At 45.0% G+C, this 22,773-nt stretch overlaps 1 protein-coding gene across 1 annotated transcript in view; it reads left to right on the top strand.

Moving 5' to 3' along the window:
- PCCA (propionyl-CoA carboxylase subunit alpha) overlaps positions 1 to 22,773 on the top strand; it is a 3,020,006-nt gene that overhangs the window by 1,125,780 nt on the left and 1,871,453 nt on the right. Inside the window, exon 11 of the mRNA XM_069637005.1 lies at positions 17,193 to 17,287. Coding sequence (XP_069493106.1) covers positions 17,193 to 17,287 — 95 coding nt within the window. The remainder of the gene's footprint in view (positions 1 to 17,192; positions 17,288 to 22,773) is intronic.

Here is a 22,773-nt window from a genome sequence, read left to right as displayed (position 1 = left end):
CGGGATATAAACAAAGTCAGGCACTTGACTTTAATCAATCATATACATCCGATACCCATTTGCTCTCCCCACATGGATAAGACACACTCTGAGAAAGGTGGAACACGAGAAGGAGCAGAACGTCTGGGGCGAAGGCGAGCCTACTGGAGCAGAGCAGCCGATGGAGGGACTAGAGCAAAGGGTAAAGAAAACCTGAAGTTCACTGCAGGAGGTTTTTGCCACCAGGAAGCTGTGAAGGAGACACAGAGAAAGCCAAATCGCACACAAGAAGAAACCTGCATTGTGTTTCATGGATGCCAGCGATCCTCCCGGGTGAATGACAGAGTTGGGGAGGCTAGGCCACGCCTGTGGTATTAACCCTGACTCGTTGACCAAAGCTGCAAAGACAGGAACGCGCGCAACCAGTGAGTTAGTGAAAGACATGAAAGGCTGGGTTGTGTCAAGGAAAAATTGAAGCCGTAACAGTGTATCTCACCAGTGAAGCTTGCGCACATGCTGATGAGACACATAAGAATGCTAAGCAGTGATGAACATTTAAGTGGCTGATAATTGAGAAGCCAGTGATAGAGTAGCGGAGGGGTCCGGTGAAAGGAAGTAGCCCACTTGAAAGTCTCTGCAAAATGTGAAAAAGGTGAATGCTTGAAGAGTGAGATTAATTTTGAACTTTTGAGCCTATGATACTGAACTACCAAGACCAAGAGACACTGGGGCAAATAACATAAGTGTGTGAGATGAAGAGAAAGTTGAAGTGGTCCTGCGGAGGTCTATAGTAAAAGGCTTTCACATTAGAAAGTCTTCGACATCTGTGAAAGGTCCGAGCCCGACTGAGGGAGACCAGCAGTATGATAAGTTAGGGGAAGCCTAACGAATGTGAATTAAGCTTCGGGAAGGCAACCACTGCAAGTATTGTGATTGAAAGGTCAGAGCCCGACCGAGGGAGACCTAGGTGAACTTTTTTTGAACTGTGAAAGAACTTTTTGAAAGCTGAAATTAATGATCCCTTGTTATAACACAGAATTTCCTTTGCATACATATTCCCACTTACACAGTTTTTGTGTAATAGATGGGGCAGGCATTAGGTTTTGTTACTATAGGCCATTTTGATTTGACAAACTGACTAGGACTGTGTTTTATTTATTATTTGATGGTAGAGACTACTCCCATCATAGCTATAGGGCAAAGCAGGAGTTTTTCCAAACCCCAAAAATTGAATAAAGGTGTTGAACTTGTACCTCTTGTGTCCGTGTCATGCTTGTGATACCATGCCTCCCTTACAGAAGTGACTTACCATTCCTCCTCTTACTCTTCTAAAAAAACAAAAAATGAAAAGGCATCCAACCTAGGGTACCTCTTTAAAGTCATCCACGAAACAGAGAAGGTAAGGTTTCCATCTAAAATCTCCTAAGCCAAGCAGTTGGAGCAATTTCTTGCCCAGATGTTAATTCTCGTCACTCTAAATTTCTTTAATAATAAAACAGTAAGAGGAGCCAGCTGGATGCAATTGTATGGAGTGATGCACATCACTGAACACTCTTGCAGTGGTGCACAGCTGAAATACGTTGGCTTGGTTCAAACTCTAAGCGTTAGCTATTAAAGTGCATTACATTGAAGTGAGAATAGGGTTTGTTCGTGGGAAATGACCAAAAGAGCTGTCCTGCCTTCCACATAGCAGGAAAAAGAATGAAATTATGTATGATTAGTATGCACTGGGAGATAAGTGGTGGTATTCATTTAAGCATCAATGGCTACTAATTTGCAGCTTGCACCTTCTTAGAATTGTGGCAACAAATTAACAGCTGAGAATCTGAGCAGTATTTTCAGAGCGAGTAATGGTATATGCAGCAAGATTTGCTCAGCACCACTTCCTACCTGTATCTCCTTGGGACCAGTTCCATTATCTTTAAAGTCCTAATCTCCCGGATACCCACCCACCTGTCCTGTTAGAAAAATCAACCAATCTAGAGGCACCCATATCACACAAAGCCAACAAATTGTCGGGGTGAAAAAGCCGATATTAAAAGAGAAAAAAACATCAGTTAAGCCTTCTCATACTATCGCCTGAAGGTCTGCAACTCTCTGTTCCTGAAAATCAGACCAGTGCTAATGCCAAAAGCTTTAAGACGTGAATTGAAAACCCCCCATCTTGAAGTAATTTCTCCTGGGATGACCCTCCCCGAATGTAATTCCAAAGAAGCAAATCTGCTGCACTAAAACAATGGCCTACTTCAGGAAACTTCAAACTTTGTCTCTCCAGATGTTTTAGACTGTCACCTTCTGGTCATATCCACTATAACTAATGGTGTGTGATCGTGTTAGTCCCATCCCAAAACAATTGGAGAGCTACAGGTTGCAGATGCCTAGCCTACACAATGCCTCAGCTGACCCTATCCTTGCCCCACTAGGTGTCCCACAAGGCTCCTGCCTCTCACCCGCATTGTACAACACCTACACCAAACCCTTGTTTGACCTATTGGATGCTCAGAGGATCATTTACACTAAATTATAAGTTACTCACCGTAGTGACTAACGTACTCCTAGTCCATAGTCCTCTTTCCTCCATACGTCCCACTGTCCTCCCCCCAGACCTCCCTAACAGATCTGGTGTCTTTAGGCAATGAGGATGAGGAGTGGCGCTGGTGGGTGGAGTCTGGGGAGTCCTACATCCCGTCCCCTTTCCTTCATACTGTATGGGTGCTTACAACTGAATGTAGCCCCAGGGTGGAGAGTTGCCCCTCTTAAGAAATCAAGTTCCTTAACACTGCCTGACCAAATGCCACGTCCAACCTGGCGCTGGCATCCAAGGAGTAGTGCTTGCAGAAAGCCGAGGGAGTAGCCCACGTGTCCACCCTGCTGATACCGGCCACGGAACGTGTCTTTGCAAAGCTACCTCCGTGGCCTTATCTAAAATGGCGTGGGTATGCATGTTTGCTGGTAATGACTTGTCCTGCCCCTCATACGCCTCCTTGATGGCATAACCATCCACCTTGCTATGGAAGTCTTGGAGGCCTGACAGCCGGGTTTTGACCCCCCAAAGGTAACGTAGTGGTCGTCTGATTTGCGGAAGCTCTTGGTTCTGTCCAGGTAGACATTTAGAGCACGTCTGACATCTAGACAGTGCAGTACCCTCTGAGCGTCATCCTTGGGGCCAGCGAGGAAAGTTGGTAACACTATCTCCTCATTTAAGTGAAACGAGGAGATGACCTTAGGTAAGAATGCGGGGTGTGTTCTGCAATGTAGTATATGGCTCAGAAGCAACTAGCGCCTGGATCTCACTGATTCGGGGTGCTGAGGTAAGGCTATTAGGAGGGCCGTCTTAATGGTTATTAGCCTAATGTCCGCGGATGCCATCCGCTCGAATGGTTTATGGGCCAGGGTACCCAGGACCACATTAAGGTCCCACACCGTGTGTGGTTTCTTGATAGGTCGATATAATCTACTTAGGTCCGCTAAGTGCCTCTCAACCACCGGATTCGAGGATGAGAATAACTCCTCCTGTGAGTTCCTGTAAGCTCCAATTGCCCCCAGATAAGTACAGCATGTGTCTACCTGCACGCCCGAGTGTGTGAGGTGTGCCGAAGGAGAGCATGTCGTCCAATGTGCAAGTCAAAGGATCAATTTCCTTTGACTCTGCGCAGTGACCGAACCTGGTCCACTTGCTTTTGCACTGGCTCCTGGTGGTGTCACTCCGAGCCCCCTGTATAATTGCCAGGTTAGTCTGTGACAGGTGCAGATGCTTCAGGGAGACCTGTTCAGGAGCCACGCTCTGAGGGCTAACTTCTGCGGGGAAGGGTGAATGACTCTGCCCCCCTGCTGTAGGTGCGCTGGGCCCAGCGGGAGGTGTACGGGCGCCTGGTCCGACAGGATGAGCAGCTCCAAGAACCAGGGTTGTGCTGGCCATCTTGGGGCTATCAGGGTGATCCAAAGGTCCCTCGACCCCCTGATACTGCAAATGACCTTGTGCACCAGGGGAGTTGGGGGTGGGGAGGGCGCGTCATGTTGTTCCACTGGATCTGGATTGCGTCGCCCAGCAAACCCCTGCCAGGAGGCAAACTGGGGGCACCGCTTGTTGACACTGGTGGCGAAGAGGTCCACCTGCGGATTATCCCACCTGTTGAAGAGCCCCTGAAGGACCTGCTCATTCAACTGCCATTCGTAGTTGTCCGCACCCAACCTGCTGAGCCTGTCTGCCTCTAGGTTGGACTCCACTGGGAGGTGGACTGCTGACAGGTGTATGTTGTTCACCAGAGCCCACTCCCAAATGTCGACCTGCAAAGGGGAGGGGACTGGGTGCCACCCTGCTTGTTGATGTAATACATTCACGTGGGGCTGTCTGTTTGAATGAGAATCGCCCTGCCGGTGATAATGGGTAGAAAGGCTTTGAGAGCAAGCCATATAGCCATCATCTCGAGCCAGTTGATGTGCGCCAGCTGCTCCTGCCAGGACCATACTCCATAGACACTCTGGCTGTGACTAGAACTTAAAAATGAATTGCAGATGAAATATTTAAAACTTTATTCTATTTCTCTGGACCACAAAAACATTTTCTTTTTTTAAATTGTGTGTTCCATTTAGGAAACAGGGTTGATCAGACTACCGTAGTTACTCAGGATCTACTCCTGTACACAGTGGACAAGTCTCAAAGATATTTTTTGGACTTGATTCAGGGTGTAGAGTTCAATCTTTGTCAAGTTTTTTTCTTCAATAGGATCACAAAATTGGGAACACCTTCATCAGGGCACACGAGGGTGGAGCCTCCTGTAACTATTGAGTACACTACAAGCAAACCACCTAGACGCACTATCCAGTGCTCGCCTTTTCTAGCCTTGATGAAAGTGGTCCCAATTTTTCAATACTGTCAGTCCAGAAAAAGTAGACACCCCTCGATTGTAAGGCATTGTATTTTGTTGGCCGAAGACCAACCGCCTCATGTGTTTAGTATTAGAAATATATAGCCATAAGCTTGACTAAAGTGCGGCCATTTTAAGGTTACTGAAATTGCCATTTTGTTTTCTCTCTGTTTGCTTTTTGCCTTCTGTTAAACTGCTTTGCTGAAATATTATTCTGCTTTACTAGTGCATAACGCAAGGCCGTGAGAGACATGTTGAAACATAACGTAGCAACCCAGACAGAAATGCTCGGTCTCCTCCCTCGCATATCCTTGGAAGTAAGCCGCAAGGCATCCTAATCAGTCCAAAGATGCCAGTTAGTCTCGAAAACACAGTAGAAATGCTAGAAGCGAACATTAAATGACTTGAATTATGCGCTTCTTTGTGGCCCCCCTTTCCTGAGCCCTGGCGAGCAAGTTGACCCCCAGTACACAAATAGAAACAAGGAGATAGCAAGGCCTGGAATGTGTGTCTCCCCTGCACGCAGCTTGCTTGCAAGAACCAGAAGCATTGTGTTCTTTTAAACAAAGACTTGTGTCTGTAGGCTTGCGAAAATTGCAAACTGTTGCTAAATGAATGTTCGAAGGTGTCCTACTCGTCACCATTGTCAATCATCGTGCCCAATTCAAAGGAAATGTATTAGGGGCGGTATTGGATGTGTCACTACTGATTACAAGATGCTTGATTTGTATATATGTAACTGTTGTATGATTCTCGCTCTCTTGCGTCCCCCGGGGTCTGGAAACACATGTCGCGGGGCGTGGGACCCAGTTGGCCAACTGAGACCATTTGCTTTGCAATAAACCCTAGATTTTGGGAATACAACCTCGTGTCTGGCGTATCAGTTCGTGGGTGGTGATTGTGCCTTGTTTCCATATGCAAGGGACCCTCAGGGGCCCCTTCAAGATGGCACCCTAATAGGGACCCTCGCCCACTTGTTCCATCGTGTACGTTGTAAAATAAGGAAGATGGAGAGAACGGCGAGGACGGGACAATCGAGCCGGGATCAAGAGGTGTTCGGGGCGCCCCTGCGAAAGCGATGAGAGACTCCTTTGCAGATCTGCACACAACTGATCCCTGATCGACGTGCCCGGCCAGAGAACAAGGAGGCGAGGGTCCCAAAACGAGGCAGAGTGAGACAATATACGCAGACATGTCATTGGTTGCGTCAGTATACGGACGAATTGTGTCTTGAAAAGACAACTTGATTGATCAGGTGAGTCGTGCCCCGATTCAAAGTAATCCTGATAGTGGTTGAGTCGATTTTGCAAAATCAAACACCCAGTGTAAGGTTGATTAGCCGAGGGCAAGGTTAAAACATTCCTGGGGTATTGTCCACCTTAGCGGGATTTTTCCGCTGTGGTAGACAATCTTTGGAAACTGACCAGGTCGCGCCACCCGTGGAAACGCCGCCGTATGAGATCTATGTGAAATTTGGTGTGGGAGCGATAATGTTTTGTGAGACTTGGTATAGGCAAACCAGAAAACAGGAAGATCTTCAGTGGCCGAATCATGGGAGTTTTGAGATTACGAGAATAGATAACTTGGAGAAAGTGTTGATGAAAAAGAAAACACGTCCTGCAGCATTTGATATCCTTAGGGACTGAAGAAGGGAAGCTATGCTTCGTTGGAGAAGTAGAGAGAAACATGCGCGCAGGCATTAGTCGAAAGTAGAAAGAGCGAAAGAAAAAGAGGAGGAGTGGAATGATAGTTTGAGAAAGTCAAATAGACGCGATCAGTTGAGTATTGAAAAGATATACCCACAACGAGAGTTGCATTCATCAGATAAATTAATAAATAAAATATTAACTGATACAAAGCGAGGTCCAAGGGAAGAGACTAAAAAGACTGTCAGTAACTATTGCTCAGCCCCCTCCTATTGCTCAGCACCTCCCAACTGACCAAATCTCAGCACAGCAACACACTGCACAAACAACGCCTCCCATTAGCCACTCGGCGCCGCAACAGACACTTCCCGTTCCCATTGTCCCATCTGCACCTCCCTCCTTAGAGATCGTTTCTGTCCCATCTGCCCCTCCTGTAATTGAACTTGAACTTTTTGAAACAAGAGAAGGGACCGGACAAAGTAGATGCGCGAGAGTGACTCGTAGTGCGATCAGCAAGGAGAGAAGACGGGAGTTGCAAGAACAGGCAGACATTTATATATACGGGAATGATGAAACATCAGCGCTAGCTTCGATGTATGACTTCAGGAGGAGCAATGAAAGACAGGTAGTGTTGGAATGCAAGGGGGAATATTTAGTGGCGAGATGGAAACAGTTAATTGAAAGGCTACCGCCACAACGATTGTTGGATTTGAATGCATTAGCACGTTGTAGAGATAGAGATGAAGAAATAAGGGAACATGTAGACCGACTTTTTGAATTTAAGAATGAACTGGATGATGAGTATGCTGAAATGTTTGCCACGCCTGGTTATAGGAGTAAAGATATTAGGAGAGATAGGAAGGAAGCGGTAGAGCCCTATATACAGCGGCGATTTTTGCCATCGTCAAGAGAGACGGGCGATAAATTAAAAGTATGTATACGGGAGGCGTTAAAATGGATTTCAGATCCTAGTATCCCCACAATGGAAATACATGAGGTGTTTGATGAATACCCCTTGCCAATGAGGATAGAAGCACTACGAACAATGTTTGAGGTGCTACTTCAGCAATTGGCAGGACACAATAGAGGAAGAGGAAATGCACAAGGCAGAGGTAATTCGAACATGCATGGAGGGCCTCTGGGATTAAATCAATGTGCGTATTGCAGAGAGGAAGGTCACTGGCGAGCGCAATGTCCACATCTGCAAAATAGAAATGGGTATGGCCATTCAGGAACAAATGGGCAGAATAGAAATAGCATGCAGCAGCACCAAAATAGCCAAGGGAATAGTGCCTAAAGTCAGAACCAAGCTAATAATCAAACTGCCTCTACTCAGAATCAGAGCCATCAAAACACGCATAATGGGCATAGAGGAAGGGGCGGAAACATTTTTGACACTCAATCAAATGCGTACTATAATAACAGCAGTGATTACACATCGGATGATGTGTTGTTTCCCCAATAGGACAGCCCAAGACAGGGGTCGCAACCAGTGCCTATTCCCGTGAATCAGAAAGGACCCTACGTAGAAATGAAAGTCAGGAATAGAGAGCATAGCTTTCTTGTGGACACAGGGGCACAAAAATGCTCGATAGATCATCACTTGGTTCCAGAAATACCACTGTCAGGGCAAAGAAATATTTCAGTAGGGTTCGCAGGTACCCCAGTAATAAATCCAGTGTCCCTACCAGTAACATTAGGTCCATTCACTGAATATTGTCCATTTCTCTTAACAGAAAACTGTGGGGAAAATGTGTTAGGATTAAATCTATTAAAAAAACTAAGTGCAGTTATCCACTGTACGCCAGATGGAATATTTTTGACCATTTCACCACAGAATGTACCAGTATCTGAATTTTTGTCCAAACCTTTGCCAGGAGAATTGAGTGAATTGCCAATTTGTATATGGGCGATGAATGATAATGATGTGGGATGCTTGAAGATAGAGCCAGTGAAAATTGCTCTGAAAGAAGGACTAATGTTACAGCGTATTCCACAGTACAAAATCTCAGCAGGAGGAGAGAAAGGATTGAAAAGTATTGTCTGATTTGGAAAAATTGGGAGTGATTGAAGAGATTACAGGCAGCACTTGCAAGAGTCCCATCCTCTCGGTGTATAAAAAAGGAGGTAAGGAGGTACCATATCGTTTCATAATTGATCTGCGTGCATTAAACAAGGTAGTAGATCCTCAATTCCATTGGTTCCAGACGTTACCACAATTTTGACAATGATTCCTGCCTCGGCAGAATACTTTAGTGTTATTGATTTGAAAAATGTTTTTTTTCAATATTCCAGTACACAAAGAAAGTAGATATCTGTTTGCCTTCACGTTAGGAGGACGATCATTCACACGCATTCCACAGGGCTACACAGAGTCAGAGTATTTACAGCAGAGCATTGAAAGAACAGGTAGACATGCTAGAATTACCGGCAGGTTGTGTATTGTTACAGTATATAGATGACTTATTGATCGCCGCAGATACAGAGGAGATTTGTAAAAAGAGCACTGTTTTACTATTAACACACTTAGCAGCGCATGGCCACAAAGCGAGCTTAAAGAAATTCCAATATTGTCGAAAGGAGGTGGTATATTTGGGTTACCTGCTTTCGAGAGAAGGGAGAAGACTGACGCCAGAGAGGATAGAAAGCATTTCTGGTATGCCTATTCCAAAAACACAAAAAGGAGTCAGAGCTATAATAGGCATGGCTTCTTATTGTTGGCAGTGGATTGTGAATTTTGCTTCGATTATGAAGCCAATGGTGGAATTGACAAAAAAGGATGTTGTGATGCCTTTGCAGTGGAATGAAGAATGTCAGAGAGCATTTGATCTGCACAAAACTGCATTGTGTTCTGCTCCAGTTTTGGGCACACCAAATTATGAGAACATTTTCAGATTGTTTGTACATGAGTGAAGGCTGCGCATTGGCTGTTTTGACACAGGAACAAGGTGGAAGAAATAGGGCATGCAGCTATTTTTCTTCTGCGTTGGACCCTGTAGCGCGCGCATTACCACGATGTTTGCGAGCTGTTGCAGCGGCTGCTGCGTCAGTGAAACAAACAGAAGGGATGGTATTGGGGCACACCTTAATTTTGATGGTGCCACATGCCATAGACGTTCTATTAAATAGAACGCAGACGCAACACCTCACCTCTGCTAGATTGACTAGATACGAAATTGTCCTTTTTGCGCCACACATCCAAATTATGAGGTGTAGCGCTTTGAATCCTGCAGAATTAATGCCACTGCCCACGGAAGGACTTGGTGAGAATTAATCACCTCCCCACGATTGTTTAATGGTTACTGAGGAAGAAACGAAGGAAAGAATTGATTTAACAGACAAACCACTAACGGAGTCAGATGGAGAGTTACCTGATGGCACATCAACTGCTGCCTATGCTATCACCACGTTGAAGAGTATTGTGGAAAGTAAAAGAATCCCCTACAACTCTGCGCAAGCAGCGGAGATAATAGCCTTAACCAGAGCCTGTGAGATTTCTGAAAATCGAGTGTAAACATATATACTGACAGCCAATACGCCTTTGGCGTGGTTCATAACTTTGGCCGACTCTGGGCCGAGAGAGGTTATCTGACATCGCATGGGGCCAGAATCCAACATGGCCCTTTGATTGTACGATTGCTGTCTGCACTTACGTGTCCGAAGCACCTAGCAATAGTGAAATGCGAGGCGCATAAAAAAGTAACATGTAAAGTGGGAGAGGGAAACGCATTTGCAGACAGAATTGCGAAGCAAACTGCCACTGATTTAAATACCAAAATGTTGACAGTACAGTCTGAGGAGGTGCCCTGCATGATAGAGAATGGAATTGCTAATGTCAAAGAAATGCAGGCAGAAGCCACTGATGATGAAATACAAGGGTGGGCTGAAGGCTCTGCTGAATTAGATCTAGAAGGTTGCTGGGTGGACAAGAAGAGTAGGAACTGGATGCTGCCCAACTCCTATGTAACTGCAATGGTGACGATGGCCCACAGCCCTACTCATATTTGTGCCATAAAGATAGTTCAACATGGGATAATGCACACATAAAGAAAAATGCAGAGCGGCTGGTTCAGAACTGTAGCACGTGCCTACAACACAATGTGGGGAAGGGAACGGTGACTCCGAACAGGCAGCTTCGGCCCGAACAGGCAGCTTCGGCCCTCCCTCTATGCCATTCGAGGTAATCCATTTTGATTTCCTAGAGATGGAGAGATGCCAAAACTTGAAGTATGTCCTAGTGGTCATATGTGCATTCAGTAAGTGGGTGGAAGCATATCCATTGAAAGACTGTACCGCCATGAGCACAGCAAAAGTAATGTTGAAGGAGTAGTTCTCCCGTTTTGGTCTGCCCCGTGTCATATGGTCAGATAATGGTCCGCATTTTGTGGGCGCAGTGATATTACAGATGTGCGCAGGTCTCCAGTTTGATAAGCGATTCCATTGTTGACACCCCATGAGTGCTGGTCTTATTGAACGCCACAATGTCATTTTGAAGGCCAAAATAAGCAAAATATCCACAGTAAACAAGTTAAGTTGGGTAGACATATTACCAATACGTTACTGTGCATGCGCACATCTGTGCAGGCAAGGACCGGGCTCTCCCCATATGAAATAGTCATGGGGAGACCGGCGAATGTTTGGTGTGCACCACAGCCGAAACGATTGAGGGAGCTTGAATACCCTGTGCTCTGCATTTATTGTAATATTTTCAAACAAAAATGGCATTTGATTCATCAGCAGGTGCAGGAGGCATTACCAATCCGGTATACTGGTACGGGGCATGCACTGGAACCCAGAGATTGGGTACTAGTTAAAAACTTTGAAAGGAAGACATCGCTTGCACCAAGGTGGCGTGGACCCTTCTTGATCCTATTGACCACGCAGACCGCAATTCGAGTTGACGGGAGGAAAGCGTGGATTCATGCGCCGCATGCTAAAAAGGTCCCGTCACCGTCTGAGAAACTGCCTGATCGAGACGACCAGAGAGAGACAGCGGTCCCAGAAACGAAAGAAACGGTTGCCAGTTCTTTGCCACAAAAAATCTGCCTAATCCTGAAACAAAGCCCGAAAGGATTGCTGTAAAAGAGGAAGGACAAAGAGTGCCCCAACGTTGTCCAGCAGAACCTGCATCACTGCTGGCTGACACAAAACGTGTACCACTTTGGCGCCCACCATCATCTGTCATTGTGCCACAGGCTGACTCCGAGCTTGAGTCTGGAAGTGCATCCGCACTATTCATTGATCACACGATACCAGGAGCAAGGCGGTACAATTTACGGCCTCGAAAGAAGGAGTGATCAAATCTACATTTCTTTTGATATTTGTTGCCTCTGTTTCCTATTTTCGGATGAAGTAGGAACCGGAGGCCTAGAGGAGAGCGGCGTGAGGGTTGTGCAAATCGGACAGCCAAAAAGAAAAACGAGGCTCCTCGGTGCTAAAAAATAAAAATGCTTGTGCAGATCACCCCTCCCGGACAAGGGGGGCTCACATGGTATGAAGGCAATTGATAACTGCTCCGGAGTTCTTTGGGCAATGTGTAAATGCACAGAGATCTTGCCCAACGTATAGCAATCCAGGCTGCTAAGAACTGGCAGAATAGACTGTGGACAATTACCGAACTTATTGACATTCGAACGAGTGCAGCAAGAAGAGATATTCACGACGAACATTGTTGGAGAAGAAGAACCGTGAGAGGAAAATGCCGGAACCAGCTTTTGCCCACTCCTGCACCACTGCTGATAATGAGTTAAACATGGAAACTGGAAAATTACACAAAGAATTGCCGAAAAAAATTGTATGCTGATTTTAACAATAGTCATGTGTATGATGAGTATAATAGCCCCAATAATGACAGTACTGGTATTATGGTATTTAGAGGAAATGCACCCATTAGAAGTTCTCTTGCCTGTAAGAAACATCTCCACTACTGAAAGCCCGGTTCATGTAATTACCTACACTCTGTCCCCAATGGAAGAAAGACATAGTGAAGGATATGGTAACAATACATTACTGCATATAAATAATATGACACATTCAATTCTGAGAGAATAATTGTTGGGTGTGTGCCCGTTTGCCACAGCATGGTGGTAAAGGCATAGGTTGGTACGTGCAGCCACTGACATTGAGTTCTGCATGCAGTGAATCTCGAAGTGCCTTATATTATGGGAAATGGAATAAAAGTGAAACGGGTCAATTAGATAGCACAAACATGAATGAATTTGAAGAGAAAATCATGAAACCTGTAGGTTGCTCCATATTTCATAGGGCACGAATAATGACACCAAAAGTTACACCTTCCAAACTTATGCCACAAGATAGATTGTTTGCACCATATAAATCATCTGTAATCACGTTTCAGTTCATATGAGATTAGAAGGAAATAAAGATGCAGTGCCCCCCTCCTATACAGTAAATTACAGCCCACGTTCTGTGCCTTTTTGCTTAGAAAAGAAAGGCTCCTATTCAGTAGGGACATTCACTAGATGCATGAATATAGCGATTCTTGATGGGGAAGTAGAACCTGTATATGTAGGTGATCCTGTGTATTTTATCTGTGGAGAAAAAGCGTATCCCTGGTTGCCTAGAAACTGGGGACAAACTTGCTATTTAGGACTTTTGTTCTTCGGAGGGTTTCTTTTAAAAACACACATAGCCAAACTATCTAGATCTAGGCCACCGAGAAGTAATGAAGGAGGATTGATTGCGGAAGACGTAGCAAAATTATTTGTACCATTTATGGCCCAAGCAATAAACTCCTATAATATACAACTATCCAGAATCTTGGAGAAAACAATAAATGGAACAACAGATATATTATACAACATGACATTGGAGGAGAAAGGGATTAGATTAATGACACTTCAAAATAGAATGGCTCTTGATGTAATCCTGGTTGATCGTGGTGGTGTTTACGAAATCGTGGGATCAGCGTGTTGTGTATTTGTAAATGACTCCTCCCCTACGATTTTTGAGGCGATAAGCAAATTGCACGTCTTGAGTTCTGAACTCCATACCTAAGAAGGGGGGTTGGGATATAGGCTCCTGGTTCTGGGCGATATTATATTCATGGGGATGGAAATTATTTGCGATCCTAGTAGCAGTGCTAGGAATATTCATGACATGTTGCTGTTGCATACACTGCTTACCTATAATATGCACTGAAATAAGCGAGGGATGTGTCCAGATGATGAGAAAAAAGAGCACTAGTAAATTAAGTACTCATGGTAATGATGAATCAAAGACAGTAAAATAATTCATGTCAATCGATATTGATGACAATGAGAAGGAGACCGATAGTATACAAGAATCAGAATCAGATACTTGGTCAGAGGAGGATGCAATGTATGGATGAGGCGTTTGGCATACGGCCAAAAGGAGGGTTTGTCAGTCCAGAAAAAGTAGACACCCCTCGATTGTAACGCAATGTATTTTGTTGGCCGAATAAAAACCGCCTCATGTGTTTAGTATTAGAAATATATTGCCATAAGCTTGACTAAAGTGCGGCCATTTTAAGGTGACTGAAATCGCCATTTTGTTTTCTCTCTAACGTTTGCTTTTTGCCTTCTGTTAAACTGCTTTGCTGAAATATTATTCTGCTTTACTAGTGCATAACGCAAGGCCGCGAGAGACATGTTGAAACATAACGTAGCAACCCAGACAGAAATGCCCGGTCTCCTCCCTCGCATAGCCTTGGAAGTAAGCAGCAAGGCATCCTAATCAGTCCACAGGTGCCAGTTAGTCTCAAAAACACAGTAGAAGTGCTAGAAGCGAACATTAAATGACTTGAATTATGCTCTTCTTTGCGGCCCCCCTTTCCTGAGTGCTGTAGAGCCCTGGCGAGCAAGTTGACCCCCATTACACGAATAGAAACTAGGAGATAGCAAGGCCTGGAATGTGTCTCTCACCTGCACGCAGCTTGCTTGCAAGAACAGAAGCATTGTGTTCTTTTAAAGAAAGACTTGCGTCAGTAGGCTCGTGAAAAATTGCAAACTGTTGCTAAATGAATGTTCGAAGGTGCCATACTCGTCACCATTGTCAATCATCGTGCCCAATTCAAAGAAAATGTATTAGGGGCGGTATTGGATGTGTCACAACTGATTACAAGATGCTTGATTTGTATATATGTAACTTGTATGATTCTCCCTCTCTTGCGTCCCCCGGCGTCTGGAAACGCACGTTGCGGGGCGTGGGACCCAGTTGGCCAACTGAGACTATTTGCTTTGCAATAAACCCTAGATTTTGGGAATACAACCTTGTGTCTGGCGTATTAGTTTGTGTGTGGTGATTGTGCCTTGTTTCCATATGTGAGTGTCCCTCAGGGGCCCCTTCAATACCACTGAAACCGGTAGGCTTCTTTTTCGACCCGACAAACGAGTGACAAATCACAAAAACTCAATGGAAGGTCAGATAGTGATCCTCTTGAAGAAAAGGACGAAGATTGAACTCTGCACCTTGAATCAAGTCCAAAAATTATCTTTAAGACTTGCACATAGTGTACAGGAGAATATCCTGAGTAACTACGGTACTCTGATCAACCGTGTTTCGTAAATGGAACACATCATTTAAAAAAAATAAAACGTTTTTGCGGTCCAGGAAAATGGAATAACGTTTGAAATATTTCATCTGCAACACATTTTTAAGTTCTAGTTCAAGATTCTGATATGAGGGCAAACAAACAGAATCGGTATTTTAGATAATACAAAAAAACTATAAAACTGATTAATCTGAGTCCATTAATGTGTGATAATAGTAATAAGGGATTACTCCGATGTGAGCCCCTTGATGGTCCAATTTTTTGATACGCACCCATAATCTTTGCCTAAATGACAAAGACGAAACTCCTCAAGTCAAAACACTGGGTGTTCACCTTGAAGCTGACCTGACAATGACCATGCACATAAATGCAGTTGCTTCCGCCACTGACTGCCCTGCCAGACTCTTTGGGCAGGCAATCCCTTTCCCAGAGTAAATGCCTCACTCTCGCACAAGCACTCATACTCCCCAAACTGGACTATTGCAAAATTGTATTCATGGGCACTTCGGCATCCAATCTGGCAAAACTTCAACTTCTGCAGAATAAAGCTCTTTGTGCTGCCGTCTACTTGAACCGACCTGACCAAATCTCTGCAACCAGACGGGAAGCCCACTGGCTACCAATCAAAGCTAGTCTTGACTTTAAAACTTTGACTAATGCTCACCAGTGCATTTACAATGAGGCACCCCCACTACCTTAACAACTGCATCACCCAGAGAGCCCCAGTGCGATCATTACGATACAGGTCTATTATCTCTCTGCACCCTCCCTGCTTTAAGAGCAGGGGGTGTCGGCTTCTGTGTTACAGCTCCTATGCTCTGGAACTCTTTTCCGTCTGCCATTAGGAACAGACAATCTTACCCTGCCTAAAAAAAACGGGTCAAATCTTGGCTTTTCAACGAATATGATTGAACTGTGTCTGCTACTGCTCTTTCACTGCCTAGAAACTGTTTACTGGCTATCACGGTCTATTGTACTAAACGCTGTGATGCCCCAGGGGCTAGGCATTACAAAACTGTTATAAAAAAAAATAAATGGATACAAACCACTTGATTTACCCAACCCTTCAACCATCCAGATTGACTCTCGATTGAGCTTGTGTAAGCAATCTTGGATTAGTTGCCCTACCTTTAGCTCTATTATTACAGATGGGTTTGGTTGTTCCAAGTTTTTGCGCTGTATAGAGTTCTCCTTTGTCTTTTGGGGTTAGGTCTGTGCTCCTAAAATGAAAATTAGGATTTAATTAGAAGCCCCCCTATTAACGTCTATTTAATCTGGCTTTAGCCTGTAAAAAAAGAAAATGGAGCAAATGTATTTTGGGCTCCTTTGACCTGAAAATATAGCATTCATGTCAGAGGTTTGTTGAATCTTTATATAACAAGGTAGCCATAGAAAGCACCCCCACTTACAAGAACTGATGTCTTGGAAATGCAGCATTTAGAGGCACAGTTTTGCGCATGATTGCTTTGCCTTCTATGCCAGGAATTTTACTCTTGCAAAACCTGGGATCGTGGAGGTAGATATTAGTAATGAGCATTTATTGCTGCATCCTGGCCAGCACATCTTTGCATTTACTAATTAATTTTAATTTGCAAGAATGTGATATATTTTGCTATGCAGTGCATAGCCAAAATATATAAAAGATGAAATGCTATTTCCTCTGTGAACCATTTGTTACCCTGATTGAAAGAAATTAGACAAATCAGCTCAGTCGTGTTTGTAATGACTAGTATAATAGCTTTCATGAATTTATCTTTAATGTGTTTTAAGACATGTACTTGGGTTTGCTGTAAATAGTTATATTAACAAATTAAAATTTGTTTTTATTGGAGATTGGTCAAGAAAGTATTTTGATAATGCACTTGTAAGCTTAAAATGCTGGATTTTTAAAATTGAATTATGAATGGTGTTCTGATTTGTTTTCGAAAATATATGTGCAATCTTTGTTGTTGGGAGTAGGGATGTCGCACAGTTTAACTGGTGCCCTCTATATATTTATAAAATTAAGTGAGGACTTTCTAGCCTTTGCCCCCAGTAGCCTCCCTATGCTCCCTCCAATGGCCCTGACACCAATCCAAACGCCCCCCAAAATATGCTGTTCTAGCCGCTGAATCTGTTTAAAACACATTCTCTTGCCAATCTCATGATCATTTACAATTTTTGCAGGTTTTGGCTGATAAACATGGCAATGCTCTGTGGCTGAATGAACGAGAGTGTTCAATTCAAAGAAGAAATCAAAAAGTGGTGGAAGAGGCACCAAGGTTAGTTCTCACAAAGCTCAAGATCTTCCTGTCCAGCACAATTTTTGGATTCATACTTTATCTACATGTTTGTATTAAAAAAGAGCCAATGCTCAGCAGTAACTCAAAACATAGTAAATTGCATAAGTTGTCAGAAACAAACATCCTTCATGAAATTAGGCCTTGATTGGTTTGTTGGTCCATCAAGAATTGGCAACAAAACAAGGAGGAACAATATTTACCTAGCATTGCCATCCCCACCATTCTGGTAACGACTCCCACACCTAGAATATTGTGATTTTAGCTTAACTGTTATTTGCCATCCAGGACAGTCACAGTTGGCAGCTATCGGATGAATGTCTTTCGGCCACTAGGCTCCCGCTTGACTGTTCTGTTCTGGTGATGTTGCCTGTTGAAATGCAATTCTTCAACATATTAGAAGGTTTGAAGTGCTGCTGATGCATTCCACTGCACCTTTACTATTAGCTCTGACACGATGGACTGTATATATGAGTTTTACATTTGTATTTGCTTTGACGTTTTTGTAGCACCAATTGTGACAAACCTTTAGGGCCCGATTACAGGGTCAGAGCAAATGGTAAGAGGACTGTGCTTGCCAAATGCCACCCGTCGTTATCTTCCTGCCGTGCTTCATCTCCCTCTCCATTACAGGTTGAGAGGTATATTGACCTCTTGTGGTATTCCATGGGAATATAGCCAGAATCAAATACCTCTGGATTACATCTCAGATTTCTATCCTGAATATCCTCCCAAGTTTACCACCACACCATAGGTAGAGGCAGAAATTGTAAAATGTTACTTTTGTTACTGTACATAAGCGAAGTAATTCTTTCAATGGAGTGAATAAACTGTTATCACTGGGACATTGGAAGGGGGTTTGTTATCCGTCATCTTTCCTATGAAATGCATAAAAGATCAGAAATTACCCATTTGTAAATATTTGAAAATGTACTGCAATGATATTCAATGCCTTGCTGCACCTCTTTAAAGGCTCTGCGAATTTCAGGGAATCTGATTTGTGTATGAATATTCACCTATTTCACACTGGTCCTGATCTCAAAGCACCATATTAAGTATAAATGACAGCAAACCCCTATAATTGACTTTTTTTTTTCCAAACACAATTTATTCATTTTACGGTTCACATTTAAAGAACTTTCTTCAACAAGCTTTGCATCCATTTCTGAAACCTCCTGAATACAAAAGCCAAAAACATCTATGTAAACTTTTTTACGGCTGGTACTTTAAAGAATACTTGTTAGTTTGTAAACCTTTACAATCCAATACTTATTGGGGACCAGATAATTGCAAAGCTCTAAGCCTGAAATTGCAGAAGAGATCCTTCTTGTTTGTGGCCATATAATCTAAGTTGTTGCCAAGTTCTTCAAAATCGTAAGTCCCCTGTTGCAATACTGCTGATAAACCTTCCATAGCCATTAATTGCTGAAGTTTAACTAGCCATTTGTTTGGTAAACTGGTCTCCTCCTTCGCCCCCAGTGCTCCGCCTTTGTTATTTTGGCCTCCTTAAGTAGAACGAGATCCGTCATCTCATTGTTGTGTACATTTGGTATATATATCATCCAGCGGAATGTATAAAAGAATCACTCCGGGTCCTACATGAACGTTCCTCCCTACAACACTCCCCAACATGTGAAGCACTGCTCTCCAGAAGGAAGACCTAAAACCAGCCACAACCACCACACATGGATTAGTGATCCCCCTCCTGTCACAATTCCTCCAACACCTATCCGAAATCTCATTAATGTGCGGAGGAGGATTATGCTTTAGCTCTCAACAAGATCTTAGACCATACCTCACCTGAAAGTGGTCCACTCATGTCTCTTGCCCATCACTCCTGATAATTCCATGTTGGCAGATGCAAAACAGAGGCGGGCACTTCATACAATTGTGATATACTGCCTATGTTGTCTGCAAATGATTTGAGGGAATTTTCAAATGGTCTGATGGATCTAGTAGCTACCTCTTACACCTTTTTGTAAAACCCAGGGTGCAAGCTGTAAATACTTCCACTTGGCTGTCTTTCACCCTACACATCTCTTTGCATTCCTCAAATAACTTTATCATGCACCTTTTAAAAATATTTGAGAGCCACAGACCATTTCCAGCTTTCCACTGCAGGAATAAACCCTTTACCAATCCTGATAAGAAATCAAGATTACCAAATAAGAGTTTTAAGAGAGCCGCCACCTTTACAGTTAGCAGATCCCAAACCTCAAATACTGAGTGAGCAGCTGGGATAATATATGTGAAGTAGGACTTGGATTCTTTAGGCCACCAGATTAAATTCCACATATCAAGCACTATCCAGTAACTACGGTTTCTTTGATCAACCTTTGGTCCCTTCCCATAGGGTACGTAAACTGCAAAGCAATATAGTAGCTACAGAGATTTGGGCACCCTAACGCACTCTGGTCGCAGTCAGAAGTGACTGCCCTCTTCGCAATCCTAGTTTTTTGTTCTCCTTCCATATAAAGGCCCTCTCCTTATCCAATTTAAAGAACTATCGCTTGGGAAAGTGGATGGGGAGTGCTGAAAAAAAATGATAGTTTGGGTGGAAGATGCATTTCCAGTAGGTTAATTCTGCCGAGCCATGATATTACCAGCTTTCTCTATCTTATCATGCCTGCCCTCAATAAATCATAGTGCTGGGTAGATGGAACTGTATAGATTTGTTATGGAAATCCGTACCGGGAGGTATTACTCTTCCCTTTGCCCCCGCAACCCACACTAATTCACTGCTACTATTGCATTGCAGTCTGTGTTGCTGAGATTAATGTCTAGCATTTCTGATTTAGTCTCATTGGCCTGACACCAACTTGACGTCAAGTAGTTCTTTTTATAGATCATCAGCGATGTTATTAGCCTGGCCAAGATCAAAAAGATATAATTGGCAAACATGTTATACTTTGCTTCTAAATTAGCTTTTATGCTCTTAGCAAAGAGTTCTACACTGAGGATGAACAAGAATGGGGGTAATGGGCATCCTTGTTGGATGCCTCGTTCAATCTGTATTCCCCCTGTTACGTGGCCGCTCAATTTAGACTTTATAATTGATGCCGCGTAAGATGCGATCACCCTTTCATAACCTTGTTTTTGAGGGCACGCATGGCTAGTGTGGCAGTGGTGTGATAGTAGTTCTCTTGAGCTACAGGCACACTGCCTTTTGGTGATATGCCTCGGAAGCCTTTCTAGTCCTGTGTACTGCCCCTGTGAGGTGAAGGCTTCTAGAGGCATTCGCTCCCGTTGGGAGGGACCATGGATCAGCTGAGTCAGAGTAGCTTCTCGCAGTGCATTCGAGATGGAGGCTCACAACCTAATACTACCCAAAGCACTGGAGGGGGTAAGTGATCGTGCAAGAGATGCGAAGAGAAGGCTGGGAAGGACAGGTGCCTGTGTGGTTGGTGGGAGGGGGGGGGTTCCCTACCTACCTTGCTCTTGTAGGGCTTGTTCCCCTAGGGCATAAGACAGTCATTTGAGTTTGTAAGAGCCAGACCTTCTCATAGTGCAGTGCTGTGGATGAAATCTCTGTTCTGGGCAACGCACCATGTTCCATGTAACTACAATGAAGCCTGATTGGGAGTGGCCCTTTTTCTTGAGGGCTTAATTATTTGAACATCTATAGACCAGCCACACATTAGTTGCAGCACTTTCGGGCTGCGTGGAAATTAAATATGTCGGGCAGATAGCTCGCGGGGGGCAACGCTCTCGCCTTTGATGCAAGACGACGTGGAGCAACACAGGTTCAATCAGCTGGGTCCATGCTTAGAAACCTCTGGGTATTAAGAATGTTATAAATAACCAATTACAAAATAACGGTATATTAATTCTTCATGTTAATAGCTTCTGGAATGAGTAACAAAACTGTGTACTTGCACCACTACACAGCTGTCAGATGCTGAAACAACATTTCGAGGGGATTGGGTCCTCCGACGTATTCCATATCTATGACATGTAATCACCACAGCTGTGCTGCTTCGGAAACTTTTTCGGCGCCTGCGTCGATGACGTCGATGCGCCGTCGTCGAGGACCTCCTCCGACGTCCGACGTCATCCGATGTGATAAGTAGGACGCACGACGCCCATAGCCTCAGTTCCGTTTTTTCCGCGAACGTGTTGCTTCGTGATTCTCGGTTCACGCCTCGACTCTTTGGAGTTCTGTTCTTCTCGGTTCTTCGAACCTGTTCGTTTTGTGTAAATCCTTTGAAGATGTCTTCTACTTCGTCTTCGACCCCGCGTCCGGGTTTCAAGAAGTGCGGGGAGTGTGGGTCCAAGATGTCGGTGACGGACTCGCACGACGCCTGCCTCTGGTGCCTCGGGGAGGCCCACGACACGGATGACTGTATCGACTGCCAGTCACGTCCAAAGCCTTACGAGAACGTAAGAAGAAATTGTCGGTAGGTCGGGTGTCCAAGCCCAGGAAGTCGAAGTCTGCGGGGCTTTCGACGGATGATTTGAGGGGTGACTCTCCGCGTCATCGTCGGAAGTCTCGTGGGTCTCCTTCTAGGAGTAGGTCTCGCCACTCCTCAGCCTCTTCGAGGCGTTCTCGGAAGCGCCGACACCGGTCGTCTTCCAGGTCCTCCTCGGAGGACTCTGCCCGGCACGTCGCTTACCCCACCAGCCGTGCGACGCCGGAGGAATGGGCTTCCTTCGGGAAGAAAATGCTGGCGATTCTTGAGTCGCAGGGTACTACGCCGTCCGCGCCCCCGAGTGGGGTCGGTCGTGTGAGGTCGAGAGACACCGCTCGCATGACCGTTCCAGGTCCCGGTCCTCGACGCGTTCGAGACCGTGTGCACCTGTGAAGTCTTCGAGGAAGACATCGACGTCTGAGGCGTCGAGGGCGTCGACAGGCTTTCTCGAGGCTCCGGCCTCGAGGAAGTCGTCGAGGCCGTCGACGCTCGGGTCGTCAAGGGACACGCTCGGGGCTCCGGCCTCGAGGGCTGTGTCGACGCCGCCGATGCTGGAGGCGCTGCGTCTGACGTCGACGCCGATTTCCTCGGCGCCGATCCTCTCGGCGCCGATGCCGGTTCTCTCGACGCCGGCGCCGATTCGCTCAACGCCATCGACGCCTTTCGTGTCGGAGGTACCCCGTGGCACGGGAGAACCCCCTAGGAAGGCTCTGGTTAAGAGCAAGCACTCTTGGGTGCCTTCTTTTCGCCACCTGGACTATATTTCAGAGGCGGATGAGGATTCGGATGGCCTGGTTCCTAGTCAGGTTCAGGATGACATTGTCTCGGGCCATAGTCAGTTTGACGAGTTGAGACAGTCACTGCATGATGCCAGTGGACTGGACACCTCTCCGGAGGTGGAGTTTTGTAGGCCTGAGCCTGGCTCTCATGCTGATTCCTCGTACCGGCGCCTTATGGCTAGGGTTTCTGAGTACTTGGGATGGTCTTCTCCCCCAGGGGAGTTTGTGCAGGATGATCTGACGGACATCCTTGATGTTGGTCCCCCAACTGACCCGGTTC

Source organism: Ambystoma mexicanum, chromosome 7p (assembly GCF_040938575.1).
Source record: "Ambystoma mexicanum isolate Mex_15411 chromosome 7p, UKY_AmexF1_1, whole genome shotgun sequence".
In the NCBI taxonomy this organism is placed as follows: Eukaryota; Metazoa; Chordata; class Amphibia; order Caudata; family Ambystomatidae; genus Ambystoma; species Ambystoma mexicanum.
Note: the sequence above shows the minus strand (reverse complement) of the source record. Positions and strands in the feature narration are given on the sequence as shown.